Raw genomic sequence first — 25217 nt, 5'->3', positions numbered from 1 at the left:
GAGGCTGGTGAGCTACAGTCCATGGGATCACAAAGAGTCAGACACAACTGAGTGACTAACACACACACGCACACAGAGATGCAGGATATAGTTTACATAACAGGTTAGTCTTCTGTAAAGAAGGAGACTTAATTATCACTGCTGGCTGTAGATCAGGAACAGTTAAAGTAGAGAAGGACTCAAAAGGCAAAAGAGAAAAAAACTATTTCTTATTTCACTGCCACACTTAAAAACACTTCGTATTCACAAGGACTGCTGGGTTCTAAATGATACTGGCACTTTGTAAGTTTTCATGGGTAACTAACTGAAAACAAAAACTGGGTAGACTGTGAAGATGAAATTTTCCAGTCAATTCCGCACACACTAGTTAAAATCAAAGCCCATAAAAACATGCTGCACACCAGAAATTGTTAGAGATGTGCAAATAAAACCACAGTGAGGGAACACTGCAGCTGTTTGAAAGGCCATCCTCAGTCTACAAAGGAAAGCGGTGGAGAAGACACAGAGGAAAGAGAACATTCACGGTGCTGATGAGATGTAACTGCTGAGAATCACTGTGGAGAGGAGTATGGAACTGCCTTTGTTAATTTTTAGTAAGACAAACATATTGATTCCAGCCCAGGTCACAGGGGGACTTAAAACATGTCCTGCTCAGCGTTCCCTCATCGTCAGCACCAACAAGGGCAGAAGGTGCCTGAACAGCAGCCCGGCCTGAAGCCGCAGACAGCTTTGGTGAGCGACGCATCAGTCAAGTCTCCGCCTCGTCAGGCGGTTAATCAGGCTCCCTCCTCACAACAAAGGGCTCCTTAACTCCAAATTCATTTTGCACGGAGAAGAGGAAAGAATCAGACATAAACTATAAACTAAATCAAGTATCTTTATTTTTAAATATAAAAACTGAAGGATAAAAGCAGTAAAAATTACACTTCAAGTTAATAAATTACAAACCAAGTCAACTATGTATTCTGACTTATACATAAAACAGAGGAGGAGGAGGAGGGTGCTGCTGCTGCTGCTGCCAAGTCGTTTCAGTCGTGTCCGACTCTGTGCAACCCCATAGACGGCAGCCCACCAGGCTCCCCCATCCCTGGGATTCTCCAGGCAAGAACACTGGAGTGGGTTACCATTTCCTTCTCCAATGCATGAAAGTGAAGAGTGAAAGTGAAGTCGCTCAGTCATGTCCAACTCTTAGCAACCCCATGGACTGCAGCCCACCAGGCTCCTCCTTCCATGGGATTTTCCAGGCAAGAGTAATGGAGTGGGGTGCCATTGCCTTCTCCGGAGGAGGATGGAAGCCACACAAACTACCGTGAGTGAGCGGCCCTTGACTGGTGGGTACCACCTGGGTTCTCCAGTCGACTCCGCTGCCAAACTCGGCTGCAGACGCCAGCCGGGAACCAGAGCTGCTCTGCCCATCACACCGGGAGGCGCCTTCTTTGTCACTGGGGTGAGAAGAGAACCCAAGTCTGTGCTGTCAGGCTCCATCAGAAGACTCAGCCTGAGCCGTGTTCTTCATGTTCTTCTCCTGCAGGTAAATGGTGATAAAATGAGGCGAAGGAAGTGCCTAGAAGTTGGGCACCTCCCCTTTCTGCAGCTGTTTTATTTTCTTCTCCTTCTGTAAGTGACTTTTTGTAACAAAACAGAAAGGGCGCGTTTCCACAGTTCTCACTGGGATTTGGGGCTTCAAAAGTGCCTAGAAGTTGGGCACCTCCCCTTTCTGCAGCTGTTTTATTTTCTTCTCCTTCTGTAAGTGACTTTTTTGTAACAAAACAGAAAGGGCGCATTTCCACAGTTCTCACTGGGATTTGGGGCTTCAAAGGTACCCGTCTTTAAATCTCACTGGGATTGTTGGGCTCTTATGACTCCTGTCTGCTCTTCACCCTCATCCTCTTGGGTGGGTTTGGGTTCTTTTCTTCCAAACAAAGGCAGGAGTCCTGGGGACAGTGAATGGAATTTCTTTCTTATCGGGAACACCCACAACACCTAACAAGATATGGTAAGGGAAAGGCTTTGCATAAATTTAAAGTGTTTATCCTGCTATACCCTCTTTGCTTCTTGCTGTTTGATTCTTTTCTCCATTTCAAAATCAAAGCCAATAGGCATGGTGGGTAGCTTCTCTGGCAGTTTCTTAGGAAAAATGTGCCCATTGTAAAGAATTCCAGAATCCAGTTTCCGCGCTTTAAATTTGTAGAGCCCTGCTTCTACAGGATTACATTTCTTGGGTGTTCCACTTGTTTCCAATGCCTCCACCACCTCTTGCTGCATTTTAATTCTGTTCTCTGACTTGCTTCTCACTACTTTTTAAGATCTGCTGTATATGGGAAGAAAAACCTGGAAAAGAATAGATATGTGTTTATGCATGGCTGAATTAAATTCCTGTACACCTTATTATACAAACACAACACTGGACATCAACTCTGTTCCAATGTAAGATCAAAATGAAATTGCACAGAAAGCAAAAAGGGGAGGAGGGACATGAAAAATGCTGCCTCCTTGTGGCCATTTTCCATAACGACAACGTCGAAAGCTGTGCTGCTGGGCACTTAATATTCAGAAGGCCCATAGGGTTGTGAGTAAACAACAGCAGCCTTCAAGGAATGTTCTAGGAGCGTTTATCAAAACGTTTATCAAAACGTTCAAGAGTCAACTGCAAGAGGTTTCACTCATACCCTTTAAAAAAAATCACAGGAAATGATGTCAATCTTGCTAAATATTAGAGAAATCCAAATCAAAACTACAATGAGGTATCACCTCACACTGGTCAGAATGGCCTCTGTCAAACACTCAAAGAACCAAGGCTGGAGCGGGCGTGGAGAAATGAGAACCCTCCTCCATCGATGCTGGAATGTAAACTGGGAACAGCCAGTGGAAACTGCGTGCGTGCTAAGTCACTTCAGTCGTGTCTGACTCTTGCCGGTCCTGTGGACTGTAACCCGCCAGGTTCCTCTGTCCACGGGATTCTCCAGGCAGGAATACTGGAGTGGGTTGCCACGCCCCCCTCCAGGGGATCTTCCCCTACCAGAGATTGAACCCATGTCTCTTATGTTTCCTGTGTTGGCAGGTGGGCTTTTTACCACTAGCGCCGCCTGGGAAACCCATGGAGACAGTGTAAAGGTTCCTTAAACAACGAAAATGGGAACAAAATTACAATATTCCTGTCAACTTAAAAAATATTCACAACCTAAAACTTGAGTTATGTTTTATTCTTGGGAACTTTTGGAATTTCAAGCCCAGGAGACACCATCTCAGGTAACCCTGAGGGAACTGCTCCCAGGAGGTGAAGGGAGGAGCCAGGTTACACAGAACTCTGTAACGAAGGGCAGGTGGTCTGAACATCAAGACTATTGCTAAAGAAAGCCAGATACCCTGAGGGAAGGGATTTAGTGCTCTTCTGTGTGCGGGAAGATGCCGGAGTCCGCGCTCCCTGAAATCACTCCTTTCAGGTGCACCTCACCTGTCTGGGGCCAGCGTCCTGTTTTCACGTCCTGAGCTTCCTTTCCTCAGGGCTCGCCCTAGAGCATCTGCAGTCTGACGGCTGCTAGAGAGCAGAGATGCCTCTCCTTCCTGAGCGCCCCGAGGGCTCCCTGGCTCACTGGAGGGCTGCAATTTCTGGTGACTCTGACATCCTTGTTTGCTGACACAGCAGGAAACAGCCCACTTCTCACTCCCTAACACCATACACACAAATAAACTCTAAATAGTTTACAGATCTCAATGTGAGGACACTCTAAACCCTTGGGGAAAGTACAGGCAGAAAATGCTTTGTTGTAAATCACAACAGCAAGTTCTATTGGCATCCACATCTTAAGAGTAACAATAAATAAAAATAGGCCAAAGGGATATAATTAACCTTAGCAGAATTTTCACAGCTAAGGAAACCCTAAATAAAAGAAAAAGACAACACTCAGAATAGGAAAAATATTTCAAACAAAGATCCCCACAAAGAATTCATCTCCAAAACATACAGACAGCTCAAACGGCTCAATATCAAAAAACAAAAATACCCAATAAGAAATGGGCCAAAGATCTCAATGGACATTTCATGAAGAAGGCATACAGATGGCCATTAAGCACTTGAAAAGGTGCTCAGCACCGCTAATGGTTAGAGGAAGGCCAATCAAAAGTCCAGTGAGCTATCACCTCACCCCAGTCAGAATGGCCGTCTCAGAGAACCTCCAACAATACATGTTGCAGAGGATGCGGAGACAAGGGAACTCCCCTGCACTCTTGGTGGGAATGTAAATTGGTCCATCCAACAGGCAAAGAGTAGAAGTTTCTTTTTAAAAACTAAACATAGAAGTATCATAGGATCCAGCAATCCCACACCTGGGTGTAGATACGGAGAAAACCGAAATTTGAAAAGACTATGATCACAGCTGCTCTAGGACCATGAGCAGGACACGGCAGCAATCTGAGAGCAGAACGCAGATGAACAGATAAAGAAGGTGGGGCACCCAGACATAACACAGTACTATTCAGCCATTAAAGGGATCAAATAACAACATTTCCAGCCACAGGAAGGAAAGTAGAAGTGATCATTCTAAGTGAAGTAGGGGAGACAGAGCAACACAAGAATCATATGGCATCACTTCTAGGGGGAATCTAAAAATGGAGACATATGAACTTCTTTATCAAGGAGAAACGACCTCACAGACATGGTTCCTGAGAAGAAGCTTACAGTTCCCAAGGAGAAAAAGTGGAGGGCAGGGAGAAATGAGCTGGTTCAGATTAACATACATGCACTACTCTTTATAAAACCATCCACAGGGACCCACTGCATAGCACAAGGAACCCTCCTCAACACTCCGTAATGACTTACATGGGAAGAGAGCCTGAATAAGAACATGCTGTGTCCAGCTATGCATGACTCAGCACCTGGAAGGACACCCCTCACTCATCACTGTGCTCAGTCGCTCAGTCGTGTCCGACTTTTTGCAATCCCATGGACTGTAGCCTGCTAGTCTCCGCTGTCCATGGAATTTTCCAGGAAAGAATACTGGAGTGGGTTGCCATTTCCTTCTCCAGGGCATCTTCCCAACTCAGAGATCAAGTTTGAATCTCTCGTATTGAAGGAGGAAACAGACAGAACAGGCTTCATCTTGAAAGCAGGACTCCATCTTGGGCCGGGCTGTGGACTTTAAGCTCTATGCCCAGTATCTCTGGAAACGACATACCAACTGGAAAACCAGACACCCTCCCCTCCATGGAAGAGCCCCAGGGCTCGTACCTAGACTCTCCATTGCCTAAAAGAATACCCTAATTATCTGTATAACCGAATAGAATCACAAACTCTATAATGCTTATTGGGGTATGACCACAGGCCTATTGATAATTTTCCACTGTTAACTACCTAGGCTTAAGGCATATGAATCACAGGTTTAAGGCATATGAATCATGGGTTAACTTCGATTGTATCTTTCTTTTCCTTTGTTCAGACTAGTTTCAGAGAATTTGGGGAGGTGGGTTTGACCACGTACACTTAGGATATATAAGGTTTCCACAAAAAACTGTTTGGGGTCCTTGGCTAAGAGGAGACTCTGCCTTGGGCCTGCCGGTGTAATAAACTGCACTCCACTATCTGCATTGTCCTTCTGAGTGAGTTTGTTTCCCGGACCATGTGGCTACAACATTTGGTGCATTGGCCAGCAAACTCACTTTGAGGAGACAAGTCCCATTTGGGACTACTCCAAGTCCTTGCAGCTTGAATCTTCTAGAGGGGAGAAAGCGCCTTGCACTTCTGGAAGGATTCTGCTTCTCAATGCCTGGACCTTTCACGTTAGCGGGTAGTGTTCGGCAGCAGGGGAACTGAGCGCTCGGGTGAGGGGGAACCCCCCCCCCCCCGGCAGGGTGGAAGAGGGGGCCTGATCACCCCCCTGGGAGGGACTGGAAGGGGCTCGGACCCACAGGAGCCTGGAATAGGCAGGTGGCAGCAATTGCTTGGTACACAGGTCGACGAGTGTTTTAGGGCTTAGGAAGGAAACCTGTGAAGATCATTAGGAGGCGTGTCCACGCCCTCTTGGGGAAAATTATTCCCGAGCGATCGCCGGGGGTTTTAGGAGAGACTGGGCCCTTGTGCGCTTGTACTCTGCCCCTCTCCCCCCGGGAGGGGTCCTGTCTGCTGAGAAATGCTTGACCCCCTCGGGATTGTCAGGCTAGAAGGAGGAGGATACGTAAGTGAGTACAAATTGGCTTTTCCAGAGACTGCCTGGGACGTGGGATATTTAACACATCTGTGTCTTCATCCATGCCTGATCAAGCCCAACAAGGCAGAACGGACTTTAAAAGTTAAGGGAGAAACAGTCTTGGATCATGGGTGTTCTGGTTCAGTCATGCTGACCGACAGGTGAAGACATGCCTATCCCCGTCTGCCTCTGGGATCTGGCAGGTAAGGCTCTTCTCTCCCCAATTAGGAAGGAGGTGGAATGGTAATTTAAGTGTTTCATTGAGTGGAAATATCAGAAGTACATAGGGTACTGAGAACTTCATAGACAGAACTAAAAGGAAAAGTAGAAGAAGATCTGAGAAGGTAAGTAAGATGGGGGGAAGGGAATCTAAGGCAACTGTATCGGAGTGCATGATTAAAATTTTAAAGAAGGGATTTGGAGGAGACTATGGGGTGAAGATGATGCCTAACCACCTCCACATGTTCTGTGAGGTCAAATGGCCCCCTATAGGAGTAGGATGGCCACCAGAGAACACCATGAACTTAAAAATAGTGGAAGCAGTCTATACAGTAGTCACAGGAGAACCAGGTGAAGTATCCATATATTGACTCACAGCTAGGGTTAGCTCAGAAGAAGGCAATGGCACCCCACTCCAGTACTCTTGCCTGGAAAATCCCATGGATGGAGGAGTCTGGTAGGCTGCAGTCCATGGGGTCACTAAGAGTTAGACATCACTGAGCGACTTCACTTTCACTTTTCACTTTCACGAATTGGAGAAGGAAATGGCAACCCACTCCAGTGTTCTTGCCTGGAGAATCCCAGGGATGGCGGAGCCTGGTGGGCTGCCATCTGTGGAGTCGCACAGAGTTGGACACGACTGAAGCTACTTAGCAGCAGCAGCAGCAGCAGGGTTAGCTCAAGACCCTCCTACTTGGACAAGGTTCTGTATCCATAAGGGAAAAGGAAAAATATTAATGGCACAAAAAATGACTGATGATAAAAAAGGAAATTCTACACGATTTGGACGGGGATGGCCTGACCCCTCCCCCATACTGGATGATGACGTGCCCGCTGCCCAGTGTTCCACCAGGACTGGAGGCAACCTAACGCCCGATCCAGGGCCGGGTGAAGTTCCTGCAGCAGCCGCTGCTCCTCCGCCAGTTCTCCTGGAGGCTGTAGAGCTGCCACCTCGGCAGGCTCCGATCCCAGCGATGGAGACCTCTGGTCAACGCCCCCAGAATTCCACCTCAGCTGGACCTCCTCGATTGTATCCACCTCTCCCGGTGAGTACTGATGGGGAGGGGGAAGAAAACACAGGAATTAGAGGCTGCTTGCCTCCAAGGAACAGGGGGAAAGAACCCCATTACAGATGCCCCTCAGAGAGCTACAGCAGCCTCCAGGTCAGGACGCATGTGGGCACTACCATCAGCCCCCCACAGCCTATTATTGCCAGCCATTTTCCTCTATGGATGTATTAAACTGGCAGAAACATGCTCCACCGTACTCGGGGGAGCCACAGCCATGATTAGGCCAACGGAGACTATTGTTCGAACCCACCGCCCTATATGGGGTGACATAATCCAACTCCTAGTCTCCCTTCTCAGCCCTGAGGACAGACACAGGATTCTAACTGAGGCCAGAAAATGGTTCAGAGAAATGGCACCTGAGGGTCCTGCAAACCCGCAGCGATAGGAGAACCAGCCGCCCCCGGTGAGAGGCCCAACTGGGGCTGTGACACAGAGGAAGGGAGGGTCCTCAAACCCGCAGCGGTGGGAGAACCAGCCACCCCCAATGAGAGGCCCAACTGGGGCTGTGACACAGAGGAAGGGAGGGGCCGCCTGGAGAGACATCAGGCGGGTATTTTACGAGGCCTGGGGGGGGGGGGGGCGGGGGAAGCCAAAACCTATGAGTATGGCAAAACCCTCCGAAGTGATTCAAAGGGAAAGCGAATTACCCTCTGAGTTCTACGAAAGACTGTGTGAGGCCTGTAGACTTTATATGCCAATAGATCCAGAGGCTACTGGGTCTCAGATGGTGATAAATGCAGCCTTTGTGTCTCAAGCCTACCCCAAAAATGTCAGATGGGGGGACACCAAGTGACTCACGAATTTTTATCCATCTCTGAATACCCAGTACCTTTGTTGGGAAGAGACTTGCTGTCTAAATTGGGGGCACAAGTGACCTTTCCCCCCCACAAAAGGCCCACTCTTAGAGTGGGCTCAACCACCCATTTACTCTTCCTCTCGGTAACCCCTCAAGATGAATGGAGGTTGCACGATCTCCCAGAAGGGAAACCAGACAGGCTAAACAGTGGAGAGAGAGAGAGTTAACGAAACAATTCCCTGAGGTCTGGGCAGAAGACAACACCCCCAGGCTTGCAAAACAAGTCCCAGCGCTAACAGAACTCAAACCTGGTACAATTACATCAGGCCCGCCTTGGGCCTGCCAGACCCTGCTAAGCCGTTTACTCTTCACGTGACTGGAAAGGACAAGGCGGCTATGGGCGTGTTGTCCCAGACCATGGGGATGCGGGACAGACCCGTGGCTTCTCCAGAAACAGCTGGACAATGTTGCCACTGGGTGGCCGGGATGCTTACGGTCAGTTGCTGTGGTTGCCTTACTGGACCGGGAGGCAACCAAGCTGACTTTGGGCCAAGATTTGATCGTAAAAGTCCCACATGAGGTCAACACTCTCCTATGAGGGGACCCCCGTAAATGGTTGTCGACATCCCGGATTACTCAGTACCAGGGACTGTTATATGAGAACCCCCATGTTAATATTGAGCCTTGTCAGGCCCTGAATCTGGCCACTCTCCTTCCTGTGGGACAGGGTGGGCCCTCACATGATTGCAAGGAAACCCTAGAAGAAGTTTATGCCAGCACACCTGACTTGAGAGACCAGCCAATCCCGGACCCAGATTGGGTCCTGTACCCCAATGGCACCAGCCTGGTGAAACAAGGACAACGACTGTCGGGATGTGCAGCAGTCATGGAAGAAACCATCGTTGGGGCTAGCTCTCTGCCATCACACTGGTCTGCTCAACAGGCTGAACTATATGCTCTAACCCGGGCCCTCCAGCTGTCAAAAGGTAAGAAGACAAACATTTACACAGACTCCAGGTAGGCTTTTGCCACACTACATGTACATGGGGCTCTGTATAAGGAGAGAGGCCTTTTGACAGCTAGTGGAAAAGATATTAAAAATAAGGAAGAAATTAAGACCCTATTAGATGCTGCCTGGGAACCAGAAAGGATCGCAGTCATACACTGCTGAGGACATCAAAAAGAGGATACCCCCCGGGCTAGGGAACAGACTGGCAGATAAGACCACTAAACAAGCAGCCGAGGGCTTGGGGGTGACAAGTGAAGCCTCTATTAAAGCTCTCATATTGGCGGAGCTGCCTGAGCTAACACTGGACTCTCCAAAATACACTGAAGCCCAAAACCGACTAGCCAAAGCAGAAGGGGCCATCAAGACTGAAAAGGGATGGTGGGAATTGCCAAGTGGCAAATTATTGGTACTGGAGGAGCTGGCACCCACTCTGGTAAGCCAAACACACCAAGCAACCCATCTAGGCCATGATAAGCTGGAAGAGCTAATTCAAAAATATTTCGTGGTTCCCCACCTCTCTTCCCTATGCAGGACAGAATCTCAGAACTGCACTGCCTGCTCACAGGTCAGTGCTGACTCTCCGCACAGACAGAAACCCCCGGGGATTTGGCTAAAAGGCACACTGCCCTTGGAACACCTGGAAGTGGACTTCACTGAAATGAAACCTCACCAACACTAGTGTTATCTGCTGGTCATGGTATGTACTTCTTGCAATGGGCAGAAGCTTTTCCTACCTGGACTGAAAGAGCATCAGAAGTAGCCTGGTGCCTGCTTAAGGAGATAGTCTCCAGATTTGGATTTCCTACCAGCATTGGATCAGACAATGGACTGGCTTTCATAGCTGATTTAGTACAACAAGTAAGCAGAACTTTAAACATCAAATGGAAACTGCACACTGCATATAGGCCCCAGAGTTCTGGGATGGTGGAACAGACCAACCGGACACCTAAAGAGACTCTCCAAGTGGACCTTAGAGACTGACTGCTCCTGGGTGGACTTGTTTCTGACAGCTCTGCTCAGACTCAGGATGACCCTACGGTCCCACGGCTATTCTCCATAGGAAATTGTGTATGGGAGGGCCCTCCCTTAATAAAACAGGTGTCAGAGGGGATGAGATTTCACAGCAGATGGAACCGCTGGGTCAGGTAACAAATCAGGGAACTTGGTTTGTACAAGAAAGGGTGCCGTTCCCCCTTGGGTAACAGATTCACGAATTTGTGCCCGGGGATCAGGTGTGGATCAAGGACTGGAAACACGACTCCTTGGCCCCACGTTGGAAGGGTCCATATACTGTTGTTCTAACCACCCCTACTGCAGTTAAAGCTGCAGGTGTCACTCCCTGGATCCACCACATGAGGATGAAGACAGCATACCACGAAGACCTGGAGGACGCTGAGTGGGCTGCACAGAGGGACCCCACTGACCCCTGAGACACTAAGATCATCCTCAAGAAGAAGAAGGAAAAGAAGATCCTGGACGAGCCCCTTCAGGGTGAAGCCACATAATCAACTCCTGCTGCTTGGCCTCATCAATGTGATTTTGAATTTAACTTCCATTTCAACTCAGGACAATGTTTTCATCTCATGGGCACACTCCTACACAGACTTCCACAACACCTCCAGCTGCTGCGTATGTGGGGCTATGCCTCTGTCTGTGGTGGATGGACTTCCTTGATGGGTGTCACCGCTCCGCCAAGATTTTAAACCATTCTGCTCTTTTCTGAGATGGCAAAAACAGACTTTCCATTCTCTAGTCAGTCATAATCTCTCCCTGCTCTCTTGGTGTAAGCCAGACCTACAGTCAATAGACTTGGGTCATGGGGTTACATTTGATGTAAATACCAGTTTCATAGGAGTAACAAAAGCCTACACCTCATATTTAAAGAACAAGAAGGAGAAAGGCTCCCTGACCAGCAAGGGAGGACAGGCCTCTAGGTATGTTGAGCGATTCTACAAAGTCTGGGATGAATATTTCTGGATGACCCCAGAAAAGGGTCAGTTAATTACTCTGCTATATGCTGGGAACAAAAAGAACAAAAAGTAGGGTTTGGTGACTATCCATTAGACCTAAAAGAACTAAAATATATGAGGTACCTATCCCCTGAACAATGTAAACGAACATTCGAGGTCACATACCACCTGAACCAGTCCATCCATTGGCCAGGCTCTGATTGGAAATATAACCCTGGAATCCACTGGATGGCGCCCAACGGAACCCAGTGACTTTGTGGGCCTAACCTTTGGCCTTGGTTACCAATCGGCTGGGTAAGCCACGCACACTGGGATTCACTTTTGCCCATGGCAGCATAAAGCCTAACCTACAACAAGGCCCGGTAAATCTACCTTATTTACATGCTAGGTGGACAAGGTCTGTGTTTCAATGGTATGAGTATATTGCTGCCTTATTCATACCTTCTATAGGGACAACAGATATTATGATTAAAGTAGAAGCCTTGATTAATTTCACAAAACAGCCCCTCCTAAATAGTGCTAAAACCATTCAAGCCTTAAATGAAGAACAAATCCAAATGAGAAAAGAAGCGGTAATTCAAAATAGAATGCCTTTGGACATGCTCACAGCTGCTTAAGGAGAGACCTGTGCTATAATCAAGGTTGAATGTTGTATATATATTCCTGATTTATCTGGCAATGTATCAGCTGCTTTAGATGACATGAAAACCAGGTAAAAGCAATGTCAAATGAAAACATTCCTTTCTGGACTTTGGTCCTATCTTGGGTGAAGGGTGATTGGCAGAAAACTGTATTTACCATTTTTACAGTTGCTTTGATAGTTCTGCTGTGTGGACCCTGCATTTTACAATGTATTATGAATTTTGTAACCCAAAGGTTGGTGTTGTTCTCCCAAATTGGCAGTTGGAGAGCCAGGGTGCAATATATCCCTATGAGTGATGCTCATACTATGAGTTAAGAGCATCAAGTCAGGGGAATGAAGGAGGAAACAGACAGAACAGGCTTCATCCTGAAAGCAGGACTGCACACTGGGCCGGACTGTGGGCTTTGAGCTCTATGCCCAGTATCTATGGAAATGACATACCAACTGGAAAACCAGAACCACCCCCCCTCCCCATGGAAGAGCCCCAGGGCTCACACCTAGACTCTCCATTGCCTAAAAGAATACCCTAGTTATCTGTGTAACTGGATAGAATCATAAACTCTATTATGCTTATTAGCGTGTGACCACAGGCCTATTGATAATTGTCCACTGTTAACTACCTAGGCTTAAGGCATACAAATCACAGGTTAGCTTTGATTGTATCCTTCTTTTCCTTTGTCCAGACTAATTTCAGAGAACTTGGGGAGGTGGGTTTGAGCACATATGCTTAGGGTATATACGGTTTTCACGAAAACTGTTCAGGGTCCTTGGCTTAGAAGAGACTCTGTATTGGGCCCGCCGGTGTATAAACTGCACTGCACTATCTGCATTGTCCTTCTGAGTGAGTTTGTTTCCTGGAACGCAAGGTTACTAGTATTGCAAGTCCCCACTTTCTGAGACTAGATGACCTACGTGATCTAGACTTTGCAAGGGGAAAGCTGAGTTCCAGAGGCAAAAGGAGAAGGAGGTTATGCAAAATTATAACTTTTCCTCTTCAACACTACTAGGGAATTACAAATTAAAAGCATGAGCTGTCTGTCACACCACACGTATTAGGACTACAGACCTCCAGGTGTGGGACAGCGCCAACTGCTGGAGGGTGAGGAATGGCAGGAGCCCCCGCACTGCTGGTGGTGAGCATGCACAGCCACCTTGTAAGACAGCTGGGCAGTTTCCTACAGCTAAACTATGGGATCCAACAATCATGCTTTCGTTATTTAGTCAACTGCTTTGAAAATCTATTTCCAAATTCAAGCAAGGATACAATTACGCACAGCAGCAGTATTCATAATAGCTGAAAACCTGAACAAATCAGGATATCCTTCAATAGATGAATACACAAGCTAAGTGGGGTACATCTATGTTAAGGCAAGCAGAATATGCCACTCCAAAATATGACTCTCTGCCATAAAGATTATTTCAGTCTAATATTTTTTTTAAAAAGGAATCTTGGAAAGCTAAGTAGTAACTGTCCTTTTGTGAAGGACATTTACAATAGAGAAATCTCCATATTTAAGGGCTGTCCCTTTTCCCACCAGAAATAGGCAGATGATTAAATCTCAAGTAACTCTTATCAGTGGACAAGTCCTGACTTCAATCTGCAAACAACCATACCCTTCTTTACTGTGTTTTGCATGATAGCCTGCCATAACTGGCTTCCCTCTCCCCCCCGCCCACCCCACCCCCCTCCAGGTCTTTTGTTTGTGTCTGAAGATGGCATTTGAGGTGATGGCTTTAGACATTTAATGACTCAGTTTTCTTGTTAACTTCCATATATACAGGAGGTATCCAAGATATTAAACTTCTGTTTTTCTCCTGGTAATCTGTCATTTGTTTGTTTGTTTTTTACAGTGAAAGTCTCAACTAACCACCTAGGTTAGAGGAAAATTGCTTTTCCTCCCATACACATGCAATGAATACTGCTCAGCAATAGAAAGGAATGAGCCATTAACCCATGGGAAGAAAAGAATAAATCTTATCTGACATATTGTTGCAGAAACCAGTACTCAAAAAACCAAGGACCACACTTAGAGAGTTGGAGAACTCAGGTTTATTACCCCGGCAGGCCCCAAGGAGTTACTTTAAGCTCTGAGCCCCAAACAAAAGGGTTACAGAGTTTTTATTGGAGACTATAGTGGGCAACACTAGCTGTTAATAGGCTGGTTTAAACTAAGGGGTTTCTCCTGTGTGTGAACAGCAGTCAAGATGGGGAGGGGGATGCCTGACCTGGACAGGCATGATTAAGCAGGTTTGCAGGGGCTAGGCAATTGCAAAGAGCAGGACAAGGGTGAATGAGATAATCTCCGGTTCCTAGTATTGTAGGTCCCCAGTTTCTGAGACTACGTGACCTACATGATCCAGACTTTGTAAGAAGCAAGTTGGGTTACAGAGGCAGAAGGAGCAGGAGGTTATGTAAAATTTTAACTTTTCCTCTTCAACTGCAGGATGGAAAGCCTGTCCCTATGTTTCTGTCTGAGCTTACAGATTTGTATGGCCCAAGCGGTAAACATGATCTACTCAGATTTAGCTGTTTGGGATGTAGCAGTGGAATACACACTGTGACATTGCGTCTAACTGCAGCAGTGTTGCAGGGAGAAAGCCAGCTCCGACTCCATGTTGGAAGCTATTTCTGTGACTTGTGACTTGCTTTTTGTTGTTTTTATCATTATAATCATGCTCAGTGGCTTGCCTGGAGGACCCTACCCCTCTGCTTGACTGTAAACTAAAGTGCCTTTGTTCAGCTCATGGAGGGATAGTTTTTCCCTGCCCACACCCCTTCCAAGGCTGGACATTCCCTGGGAGATACTTTGCAAGACTGAAGGTCCCTTCACTTTACTTCCCCACTGCCTCTCCCTCTCTATTCAGCATTTTTACTTTAGTTCCTCATTGTTTCTTTCTCTCTGATCTATAAAAGTACCTGGCATCCAGACCCCAATAAGGCAGTTATTTTGAGGTGCTAGCTTGCCAACTTCTTGGTCTGATGACTCCCCAATTAAAGTCTCTTCTTTGCCTCAACACCTCATCTCTCAGATTCATTGGCCTACTGTGCAGCTGGCAGAGTGAGCTTGGACTTGGAATAATAGAAACGACATAGAGAAGCCTCAGTGTAAGGGATGGGGCAAAAGGTGCTGACTCAACTTTGGAAATTAACAGAATCTGTAGACTAAAGGCAAAATGGACCTTTCATAAACAGTGGGCTTATTTTATGGGGTTCCTTCCAGACTGCAGTAGCTAAGAAAGCTGAAACTTCTGCATGTGTCATCTGGAAAGAAGCAACGCACAGATAAACAGCAGATGGTGGAAGCCAGGCTCCTCACCGTGGGGGTGAGAAGTTACAGACAAGCAGGGGGGACGGCCTCTGTCCTCGCAACCCTGGATCTGGGCTTCCTGGGAGGATGACGCGGGGAGCTGGCTGGCCAGGGAAATGCACAGATCTCTGCACTGGGAAGGCCCTGCACACGTAGGAACCTCACGCCCCATCTTTCCCCTATACCTGCTGGAAACACTCAGCCCTCCATGGTCTGCAGGGTGCAGATTTTTAGACATTCTTACCCCCTGGCAGGTACAGGAGTGTGAGGGTCTTACTTATCCCTAAGCTGTCCCAGAAGCCAGGTCCAGGAGGCTGGAGCCAGGATAGGGGTGCCTGGGCCTCGGACCAGCAGCTGGTGGGAAGAAGGAGACCAGTCCTAAGGGCAGGAGCTCTCTGAAGTCTGTGAGCCCCGGTACCCTGATGGGACTCCTCCCCAGCGGGGATGCAGGCAGGGCCTGCAGTGGTTCTGTTTCCACCTGGGACCCTTTGACGAAGCCACAGCACCACGGAGCCCTGAAGTCTCCTGATGGTGTCCCTAATTCTGACATAGTGGTTTTACAAAGGAACAAGAAAGTGAAGTCGAGCTCCTGACAACCACCCCTTTGGGCTCTGAGTTGGTTCCAATAGGACTGCAGTCATTGCACATGGTCTGCTGTAACCCCTGCCCCCTCCTGGCCTTTCCTCTTCCTGTGATGATTCCAGCGACATTTCCAGCCTGGACCCCTCTCCCAGGCCAGATGCACTGGCCCAACCACTGCGCCCACATCTCATCTTGGGGGCTAACAGGCCCCTCAGAGGGCTGAGATCCTGCTGCTCCCACCCCCAGAAAGGGGTCCCACCCTCCCCGGTTGCTGAGCCCCACCCAGGCCCTCCCAGGCTCCCACTTCCTTGTGCTCCAGGGACTGTCAGCTCCTCCTGCAGAGCCTCTGGCCAGTCCCCATACTAATTCCCTTTCACCCCCACAGCCCTGGCCCAAGCCCAATACCTCCAACAGGCCCCAACCAAGCTCCCTGACCCCAGGGGGCTTCTCACACCCCAACTCATGTTGCCTTCCTGCAGCATAAATGAGATCATGACTCTCTCCCCACTGTGATCCCCCAAGGCTTCCCCCTTTGGCTGGGGTGTCTGGTGGGAGAGGTATTTGCCAGGACACTGAGCATTCCCGGCATCCCCACTAGGCTGCTGGCTCCTGGCTTCCTGGACACTGAGCACCCCAGAAGGACAAGAAACACAGCACCCCGAACCACTCACCCCAGCAGGACAAGGGCCACCACACCCCAGAACCGCTCCTCAGGAGGGCTGGCACTGCTGTCACCTGGTCAAGGAGAGCTGAGAAGGCCTGCCCAACTGGGACACAAGCGTGGCAGGTGAGGCCCCTCCCTCAGCCATCACATCACCCCCAAGGGACTTGAGGGAAGGAGGCACTGAGGCACGTGTCAGCTCGTTCCGAAGCAGGACATTACAGGCTCAGTCATGTCCCCCTAAATTCACATTCTGAACCCCCAGGACACCAGGATATGGCTGAATTTGGAGATGGGGTTTCTAAAGAGGTGACCAAGGTGACACGCTGTCACTAAACATTGGAAAAGCAGGAACTAAATACACAGCCATTGCCTTCTCCAGGGGATCTTCCCAACGCAGGGATTGAACCCAGGTCTTCCACATTGCAGGCGGATTCTTTACCAGCTGAGCCACCAAGGAAGCCCAAATACACAGATCAGCTTCTCACACACCTGGACAGTTTGTTGTTGTTCAGTCGCTCAGCGTGTCCGGCTCTTTGCGATCCCATGGACTGCAGCACGCCAGGCTTCTCTGTCCTTCACCATCTCCAGGGGCTTACTCAAACTCCTGTCCATTGAGTCGGTGATGCCATCCACCCGGACAGTTGCTTAATTTTAAAGAGTAAAGATTCAATCGGCTCGGTAATTGACCAAGAGGGCTCCAGGGCAGGGCTCACCTGAGCCCAAGAAACCTGGATGAACAGGATTTTCCCTAAGGCTCTGCTCGCCCTAGAAACCAGAGATGGGCATGAAGAAGTGCTGCCCCCTTGTGGCCATTTCCCATAACAACAACTTCAAAACCAGGGCCGCCGGGCTCAGAATTCACGAGGTCAGTGGGGCTGTGTATGACACCTGCCATCAAGTAATGTCGCTGTGTAAATCACTGGAAAATAATTTAAAACAGGGCACACTTTCAATAAACCAATTTCAACTGGTAAATTGTACTCAAACTGTATAAGATCAAAAAAGCACCTGAACAGATACTCCACCTCACTAAATATTAAATGAATGGAAATCAAAACTACAATGACAAATCACCTCAAACTGGTTGGGAAGACCAGCATCAAAAAGATCTACTAGGAATACGTCCTGCAGAGGGCATAGGGAAAACGGAATTATCCTTCATTCTTTATTGGGATGTTAATGTGTACAAGGAGATCCAACCAGTCCATCCTAAAGGAGACCAGTCCTGGGTGTTCACTGGAAGGACTGATGCTGAAGCTGAAACTCCAGTACTTTGGCCACCTCATGTGAAAAGCTGACTCATTGGAAAAAGACCCTGATGCTGGGAGGGATTGGGGACAGGAGGAGAAGGGGATGACAGAGGATGAGATGGCTGGATGGCATCACCGACTTGATGGACAGAGTCTGAGTAAACTCCGGGAGAGTCAAGAGAATGCACTGGTCATAGCAAACACCTTCTTCGAACAACACAAGAGAAGACTCTACACTTGGACATCACCAGATTGTCAACACCGAAATCAGATTGATTATATTCTTTACAGCCAAAGATGGAGAAGCTCTATACAGTCAGCAAAAACAAGACCGGGAGCTGACTGTGGCTCAGATCATGAACTCCTTATTGCAAAATTCAGACTTAAGTTGAAGATAATAGGGAAAACCACTAGACCATTCAGGTATGACCTAAATCAAATTGATTAATTATATAGACGTAAAAGACATTTCAACTAATTACACTGTACTCAGAATGACTGTGCCCTTCCGGATGGCCAAATTCCCAAATATTTGGGACAGTCTTGGGCAAACCAGAGCAGTGTGTCACCTTCTGTGACATAACTGGCCACTATCAACAGGAATTTAGCCAAATCAAAGTATTTTCCAACTAGATTAGTTTTCCAAGTCTTTATACCAGGTACTCTTGTACTCTTAAGTACTATACCTGTATTCTGGTTTATCAGAGTGCTTTCAGAACCATACAATAGAGTCAAAAGGAAACTCTGTTGCATGCGTCTGACTTGTGCTGTGTGCTTAGTTGCTCAGTCGTGTCCAACTCTTTGTGACCCCATGGACCGTAGCCAGGCTAACCCACCAGGCAAACACCAGGCATAGTAATGGGGGAGGGTGCACGGTGACTGCAGCCATGAAATGAAAAGACACTTGCTCCCAGGAAGGAAGGCTGTGACAAACCTAGACAACATGTTGAAAAGCAGAGACATCACTTTGTCGACAAAGATGCATATAATCAAAGCTATGGTTTTTCCAGTAGCCATGTATGGATATGAGAGTTAGACCATAAAGAAGGCTGAGGGCTGAAGAACTGATGCTTTTGAACTGTGGTGTTGAAGACTCTTAAGAGTCCCTTGGACTGCAAGGAGATCCAACCAGTCCATCCTAAAGGAAATCAGTCCTGAATATTCATTGGAAGGACTGTTGCTGAAGCTCCAATACTTTGGCCACTTGATGTGAAGAACTGACTCATTGGAAAAGACCCTGATGCTGGGAAAGATTGAAGGTGGGAGGAGAAGAGGGTGACGGAGGAAAAGATGGCTTCATGGCATCACCGACTCGATGGATGTGAGTTTGAGCAAACTCTGGGAGACAATAAAGGACCAGGAAGCCTGGCGTGCTTCAGTCCATGGGGTCACAGAGTCGGACATGACTGAGCGACTGAACAACCAAGAGCCCATCACCTCTGGTTTCAAAGTTGTTGTTCTGAAAGCCGCCACAAGGCGGCAGCATTTCTTCATGTCTGGCTCTGGTTCACTCAGGCGACCGGAGCAGCAGAAAGTCGGGGAGGAATCACCAAAGGCTTGTTTGTGCCTCATGACATCTTCCCTCTTACAGTTTATTCCTGGGACACATCTCAGTTCTTGAAACCATCCTCTGCGCAGTGTGGCCCTACGAAAGGAGGCGGAGGTGGGACCCCCGGGGACTCCTAGAGCTCTCCCAGCCCAGAGGCTGCTCCGTACCCGGGGCGCAGTGGGCTCGCTTCCTCTGCAGGACCTGGAGGCCGCGGGCCGGTGAAGAGGTCGCAGGCGCTCCGGTCCCTGAGCAGATGGCTGGCCACGCGGGCCGGGATACTCTCCTCCGCTCCCTCGGACACAGGGCTTCCCAGCCTCGGCCCCAGGCTGCTCGGGCTCCAGAGATCTGACATCAGCTCAGGTCGTCAGTGCCGAAGAAGACTGGAGTAGGCATTTTTTTCTTTTTTTTTTTTTTTTGTTTTCAAGTATAATTTGAATTGAAGTTTGTAGGTGAATTACATTGCTGTGTTTGTTTGTTTTCCTTTCTTATATACAGCAACTTGATTCAGTTATACAAAGACAGACATACGTTCCGTTACCGGTCCTTTTCCCATACAGCTTATTACAGAGGATCGAGTAGCTTCCTTGTGTCATACAGTCTGTCTGTGGATTATTATATAAATAGCAGGGTGCATATGTTAATATGAGCCATGTTGTTTCCTCTGGCCCCTCACCTTTCTCTTTTGGTAATCATAAGGTTCTTTCCTAGGTCTGTGAGTCTGTCTCTGTTGGGTAAAGAAGTTCATTTTGTATCCATTATTAGATTCTACCTGAAAGTGACATCATGTGACACTAGTCTCTCACTGTCGTCCTCACTTTGCTTCATTCGGTCAGCTCTGCTTTCTTTCCTGTGACTGGAGACGGCATTACCTCATCCTTCTCTGCGGCTGAGTCAAGGCTGTATATTGTCACCCTGCTTATTTAACTCATGTGCAGAGTACATCATGAGAAACGCTGGGCTGGAAGAAGCACAAGCTGGAATCAAGATTGCTGGGAGAAATATCCATAACCTCAGATATGCAGATGACACCACCCTTATGGCAGAAAGTGAAGAGGAACTAAAAAGCCTCTTGATGAAAGTGAAAGAGGAGAGTGAAAAAGTTGGCTTAAAGCTCAACATTCAGAAAACTAAGATCATGGCATCTGGTCCCATCTCTTCATGGGAAATAGATGGGGAAACAGTGGAAACAGTGTCAGACTTTATTTTGGGGGGCTCCAAAATCACTGCAGATGGTGATTGCAGCCATGAAATTAAAAGACGCTTACTCCCTGGAAGGAAAGTTATGACCAACCTAGACAGCATATTAAAAAGCAGAGACGTTACTTTGCCAACAAAGGTCCGTCTAGTCAAGGCTATGGTTTTTCCAGTGGCCATGTGTGGATGTGGGAGTTGGACTGTGAAGAAAGCTGAGCGCAGAAAAATTGATGCTTTTAAACTGTGGTGTTGGAGAAGACTCTTGAGAGTCCCTTGGACTGCAAGGAGATCCAACCAGTCCATCCTAAAGGAAGGAGATCAGTCCTGGGTGTTCATTGGAAGGACTGATGCTGAAACTGAAACTCCAATACTTTGGCCACCTCATGCGAAGAATTGACTCATTGGAAAGACCCTGATGCTGGGAGGGATTGGGGGCAGGAGGAGAAGGGGACGACAGAGGATGAGATGGCTGGATGGCATCACCAACTCGATGGACATGAGTTGGAGTAAACTCTGGGAGTTGGTGATGGACAGGGAGTCCTGGCGTGCTGCGATTCATGGGGTCGCAAAGAGTCGGACACGACTGAGAGACTGAACTGAACTGAACTAATCAATTATCCTCCTATCTCTTTTTTTTGACAGTTGACTTATTGAAGAAGCTGTGTTTATTTTGCTGATTCATCTTCACAGTTTATAACAGAATTCCACAAAGAGAGAAAAAGGGAAACAGGAGGGGGAAAATATAAATGAAATCTAAAATAGTGTTGCTTCTTTGGAATACAGTCTGGCAGTTTCTCAAGTAGTCAAACATAGAATTAACATTTGAGCCACCTGTTCTACTTCCATGTGTATACCCAAGGAAACTGAAAACACATGTGCACACAAAATCTTGTACACAAATGTGCATAGCAGTATTAGTCATACTGTTCCAAAAGAAGAACCTAAATGTCTATCAATTGATGAATGCATAAGTAATATATGCTTTATCCACATATATATCCATATACATAATGGACTATCATTCAGTTGTAAAAAGGTATGAAGGATGGATCCATGCTATCAGACAGCTGAACTCTGAAAACAGTGAAAGAAGTAAAAGAAGCCAGACAGATAAAGCCACGTGGTGCCTGGTGTGCTGCTGGCTGTCACACGACAAATGACAAAAACGACAACACCAGGGCTTGTACTGCTTACCGCTGAGTTACTAGCCCTTTCCCAGCCATCTCCACAGGACTGGGATGTCTGGACAGAGGGTGGGAGACAGGGTTATTACTGTATCCAACTCTGTCGCTGCAGAAGGTTTTCCTGCTCTTCCATATTTGTAGATGAAAGGAGACTGAGGCCCAGATGCCTGTGACCAGACCAGTTAACCACTCTGGGCTTCATCACGTTTCACTGGTAAAATGGGAAATTGGATTGAGCTGTTTAAATCATTTTTTGAAGAGAATCCTTATTCATAAAATAGATAAAACTGGTGGTGCCTATTGAAGGGGGCTGGGAGTGCAGCCCACCCCTCAGTCCCTAGCCCCTCAACCATGGCTCTGCTCCTTCAGATTAAAACAGCAGCTCTTCCCCATCTGAAATCTGGGGTTTAAGTCATGTTAGACACTTTTCTACACTCATTCAATTATGGTTTAATATTTAATTAAAAGATACACATTGTGTTTACTCATTACACAAGCTTGCCTCTGTCCTGTCAGCCTTGTTGAAGACCCAGCCCTCCCTCTCTGAGGATCCTCCCACTCCCTGGAGCCTGTTTGCTTTGGCTCCACCATCAATTCGTCACCTGCAACCGGGGGAGAGGTGTGCTCAGAAGTTACAGACGCCGGGTGGAGCTCCGGTTGGTGCAGGTTGGCAGTGGCCCCAGCAGTGAGGAGACTCAGCCGCTGTAGACCTGAAACCCACATATGTGCTGCTGCTACAGAACCACCTGCTTGGTGAGTAGACACGTGATATTCCAAAGTCCACAAAGAACAGAAACAAAAGCCCTTTACACTGCTGACCATGTAACTGGTTATTTTACAGTCATGATGCTGAAACACATTGTCATAGTCTCAACAGAAGAAACAGTAGGAGGGTTCTAACCTTTGCATCATGTTTGTTGGCAGATGTGTGAATTATTCCTTTTTTTAAAAAGCCCTCTTATCTTAGGGGCCACTGACATTAGCTATGACCCTGATAATTTGTGAAAATCTTGAAAATGAACTATATGAACCAATAGCCTCAAAAGTGATACTTAGATAAATAATATCACGCTATATAAAAGCAAAAGTATTGCTTAAGCAGGCAACATTCCTAAGTCTCAGTGAGTTACTAGAATGCCCATCTGGGTACCCTCTGGAGACAGGAACTTGCCAGACTCCTGAGGCCAGGAAGAAGCACTCTTAATGGGCCCCTGTGCACTTGAAATCCGTAGACTGCAGCAGTGCTCCCGGCTTTGGGACTCTAGATCAAAATACATGAGTCATCACTCTTGATTCCACTCAAAGGTTTCTTTCTCCAGAATTTGCAGGTGTAAAGACCCATAAAAGTCATGATGTAGGTAATTTTAAAGGCGATTAGAGCACATTTCTCTTTAGTCACTGACCGTGCCTGTAGGCAGTGCTTCTATTCTTGCTGAAGAACTGATGAAATGTGCTACAGCAGATGTTTTTTTCTTCTACACACTTTACTGTAACGATATTCCCATTATTTCTGAAAGTTCATTTTAATTTAATCTATCAACAGAGCTGATACTTAGCAAGCACCTACTCTGCGCCAAGTTCCAGAAAGCTAAATGTTTTGTGATTATTATTCACCTAGAGAAGGAAATGGCAACCCAATCCAGTGTTCCTACAACAGCAAAATGAAAATCATGGTTTATGGGCACTTAATAATCACTTAATAGTTGTTTATGGGCACTTAATAATCTTCCCTGGTGACTCAGACAGTAAAGACTCTGCCAGCAATGCAGGAGACCCAGGTTCAATCCCTGGGTCAGGAAGATCTCCTGGAGAAGGAAATAGCAGTCCACTCCAGTATTCTTGCCTGAAGAATCCCATGGATGGAGGAGCCTGAAGGACTCCCATACATGGGGTCACAAAGGTCGGACACAACTGAGCGACTAACACACAATAATCACAGCTGCGGACTATGATGACAGGCGCCCTCAAACACGCTCAGGAGGAACAATCACACCAAGATGGAAAAAAAAAACACAAACTGTCAGAAGAAAACATCAATAGGTAAATGCAATTCACAATGTTTAAAGAAAAAAAAAACTCATGAAAATTTGCACAATATGGTGAATTATTAGAGATAAAGACTTCAAAGTGACAATGAGGCATAGCCTCAGGAATGTCAGCAGAGGCCATCACCAAAAAATGTGCAGACGAGAAATGCTTGAGTGGAGTTAAGGAAAGGGGATTCTTCTATGGTGCTGGTGGACTCTGGTAACAGCCATTATCAGGACCACTATGGAAGCGCCTTTAGGGCGTCCCTGATGGTTCCAATGGCAAAGGATCTGCCTGCAATGTGGAAAACCTGGGTTCAACCTTGGGTCAGGAAGAACCCCTGGAGAAGGGTATGGCTACCCACTCCAGTATTCTTCTTTTTTCCCAATTAATTAATTTTAATTAGAGGATAATTACTTTACAATATTGTGATGGGTTTTGCCATATATCAGCATGAATCAGCCACAGGTATGCATGTGCCCCCTCCCAATCCTGAACCCCCTTCCCACCTCCCTGCCCACCTGCTTCCCTCTGAGTTGTTGCAGAGAACCAGCTTTGGGTGCCCTGCTTCATGCACTGAGTTTGCACTGGTCATCTATTTCACATGTGAAAATATACATGTTTCAATGCTATTCTCTCAAATCATCCCACTCTCGCCTTCTCCCAGAGAGTCCAAAAGTCTGTTCTTTACTTCTGTGTCTCCTTTGCTGCCCTGCATGTAGGATCATTGGTACCGTCTTTCTAAATTCCATATATATGCATAAATATACAGTATTTGCCTTTCTCTTTCTGACTTACTTCACTCTGTATAATAGGTGCTAGGTTCATCCACCTCATTAGAACTGACTCAAATGTGTTCCTTTTTATAGCTGAGTAATAGTCCATTGTGTATGTGTATCACAACTTCTTTATCCATTCATTTGTCGATGGACATCTAGGTTGCTTCCATGTCCTAGCTATTGTAAATAGTACTGCAGTGAAACTTGGGTACATATGTCTCTTTCATTTCTGGTTTCCTCGGGGTGTATGTCCAGCAGTGGGATTGCTGGGTCATATGGCACTTCTATTCCCAGTTTTTTAAGGAAGCTGCACACTGTTCTCCATAGTGGCTGTACCAGTTTGCATTCCCACCAACAGTGTAAAAGGGGTCCCTTTTCTCCACACTCTCTCCAGCATTTATTGTTTGTAGGCTTTTTGATGATGGCATTCTGACCGGTGTGAGATGTTACCACATTGTGGTTTTGATTTGCATTTCTCTAATAATGAGTGAAGTTGAGCATCTTTTCATGTGTTTATTAGACATCTATATGTCTTCTTTGGAGAAATGTCTGTCTAGGCCTTTTGCTCACGTTTTGATTGGGTTGTCCACTTTTATAGTATTGAGTTGCCTGAGCTGCTTTTATATTTTGGAGATTAATTCTTTGTCAATTGTTTTGTTTGCTAATATTTTCTCCCATTCTGAGGGCTGTCTTTTTACCTTACTTACAGTTTCCTTCATTTTGCAAAAGCTCTTAAGTTTAATTAGGCCCCACTCATTCATTTTTGTATTCATTTCCATTACTCTGAAAG

General features: G+C 46.9%; 1 protein-coding gene across 1 annotated transcript in view; it reads left to right on the top strand.

Moving 5' to 3' along the window:
• LOC122693272 (probable histone-lysine N-methyltransferase PRDM7) overlaps positions 1 to 19631 on the top strand; it is a 45682-nt gene extending 26051 nt beyond the window's left edge. Inside the window, exons 14-15 of the mRNA XM_043900815.1 lie at positions 19285 to 19356; positions 19441 to 19631. Of these exons, the coding sequence (XP_043756750.1) occupies positions 19285 to 19356; positions 19441 to 19631 (263 nt within the window). The remainder of the gene's footprint in view (positions 1 to 19284; positions 19357 to 19440) is intronic.
• The last annotated feature ends 5586 nt before the right edge of the window (positions 19632 to 25217 follow it).

Source organism: Cervus elaphus, chromosome 5, assembly GCF_910594005.1.
Source record: "Cervus elaphus chromosome 5, mCerEla1.1, whole genome shotgun sequence".
Classification (NCBI taxonomy): domain Eukaryota; kingdom Metazoa; phylum Chordata; class Mammalia; order Artiodactyla; family Cervidae; genus Cervus; species Cervus elaphus.
This window is presented reverse-complemented; position numbering and strand designations above follow the sequence as displayed.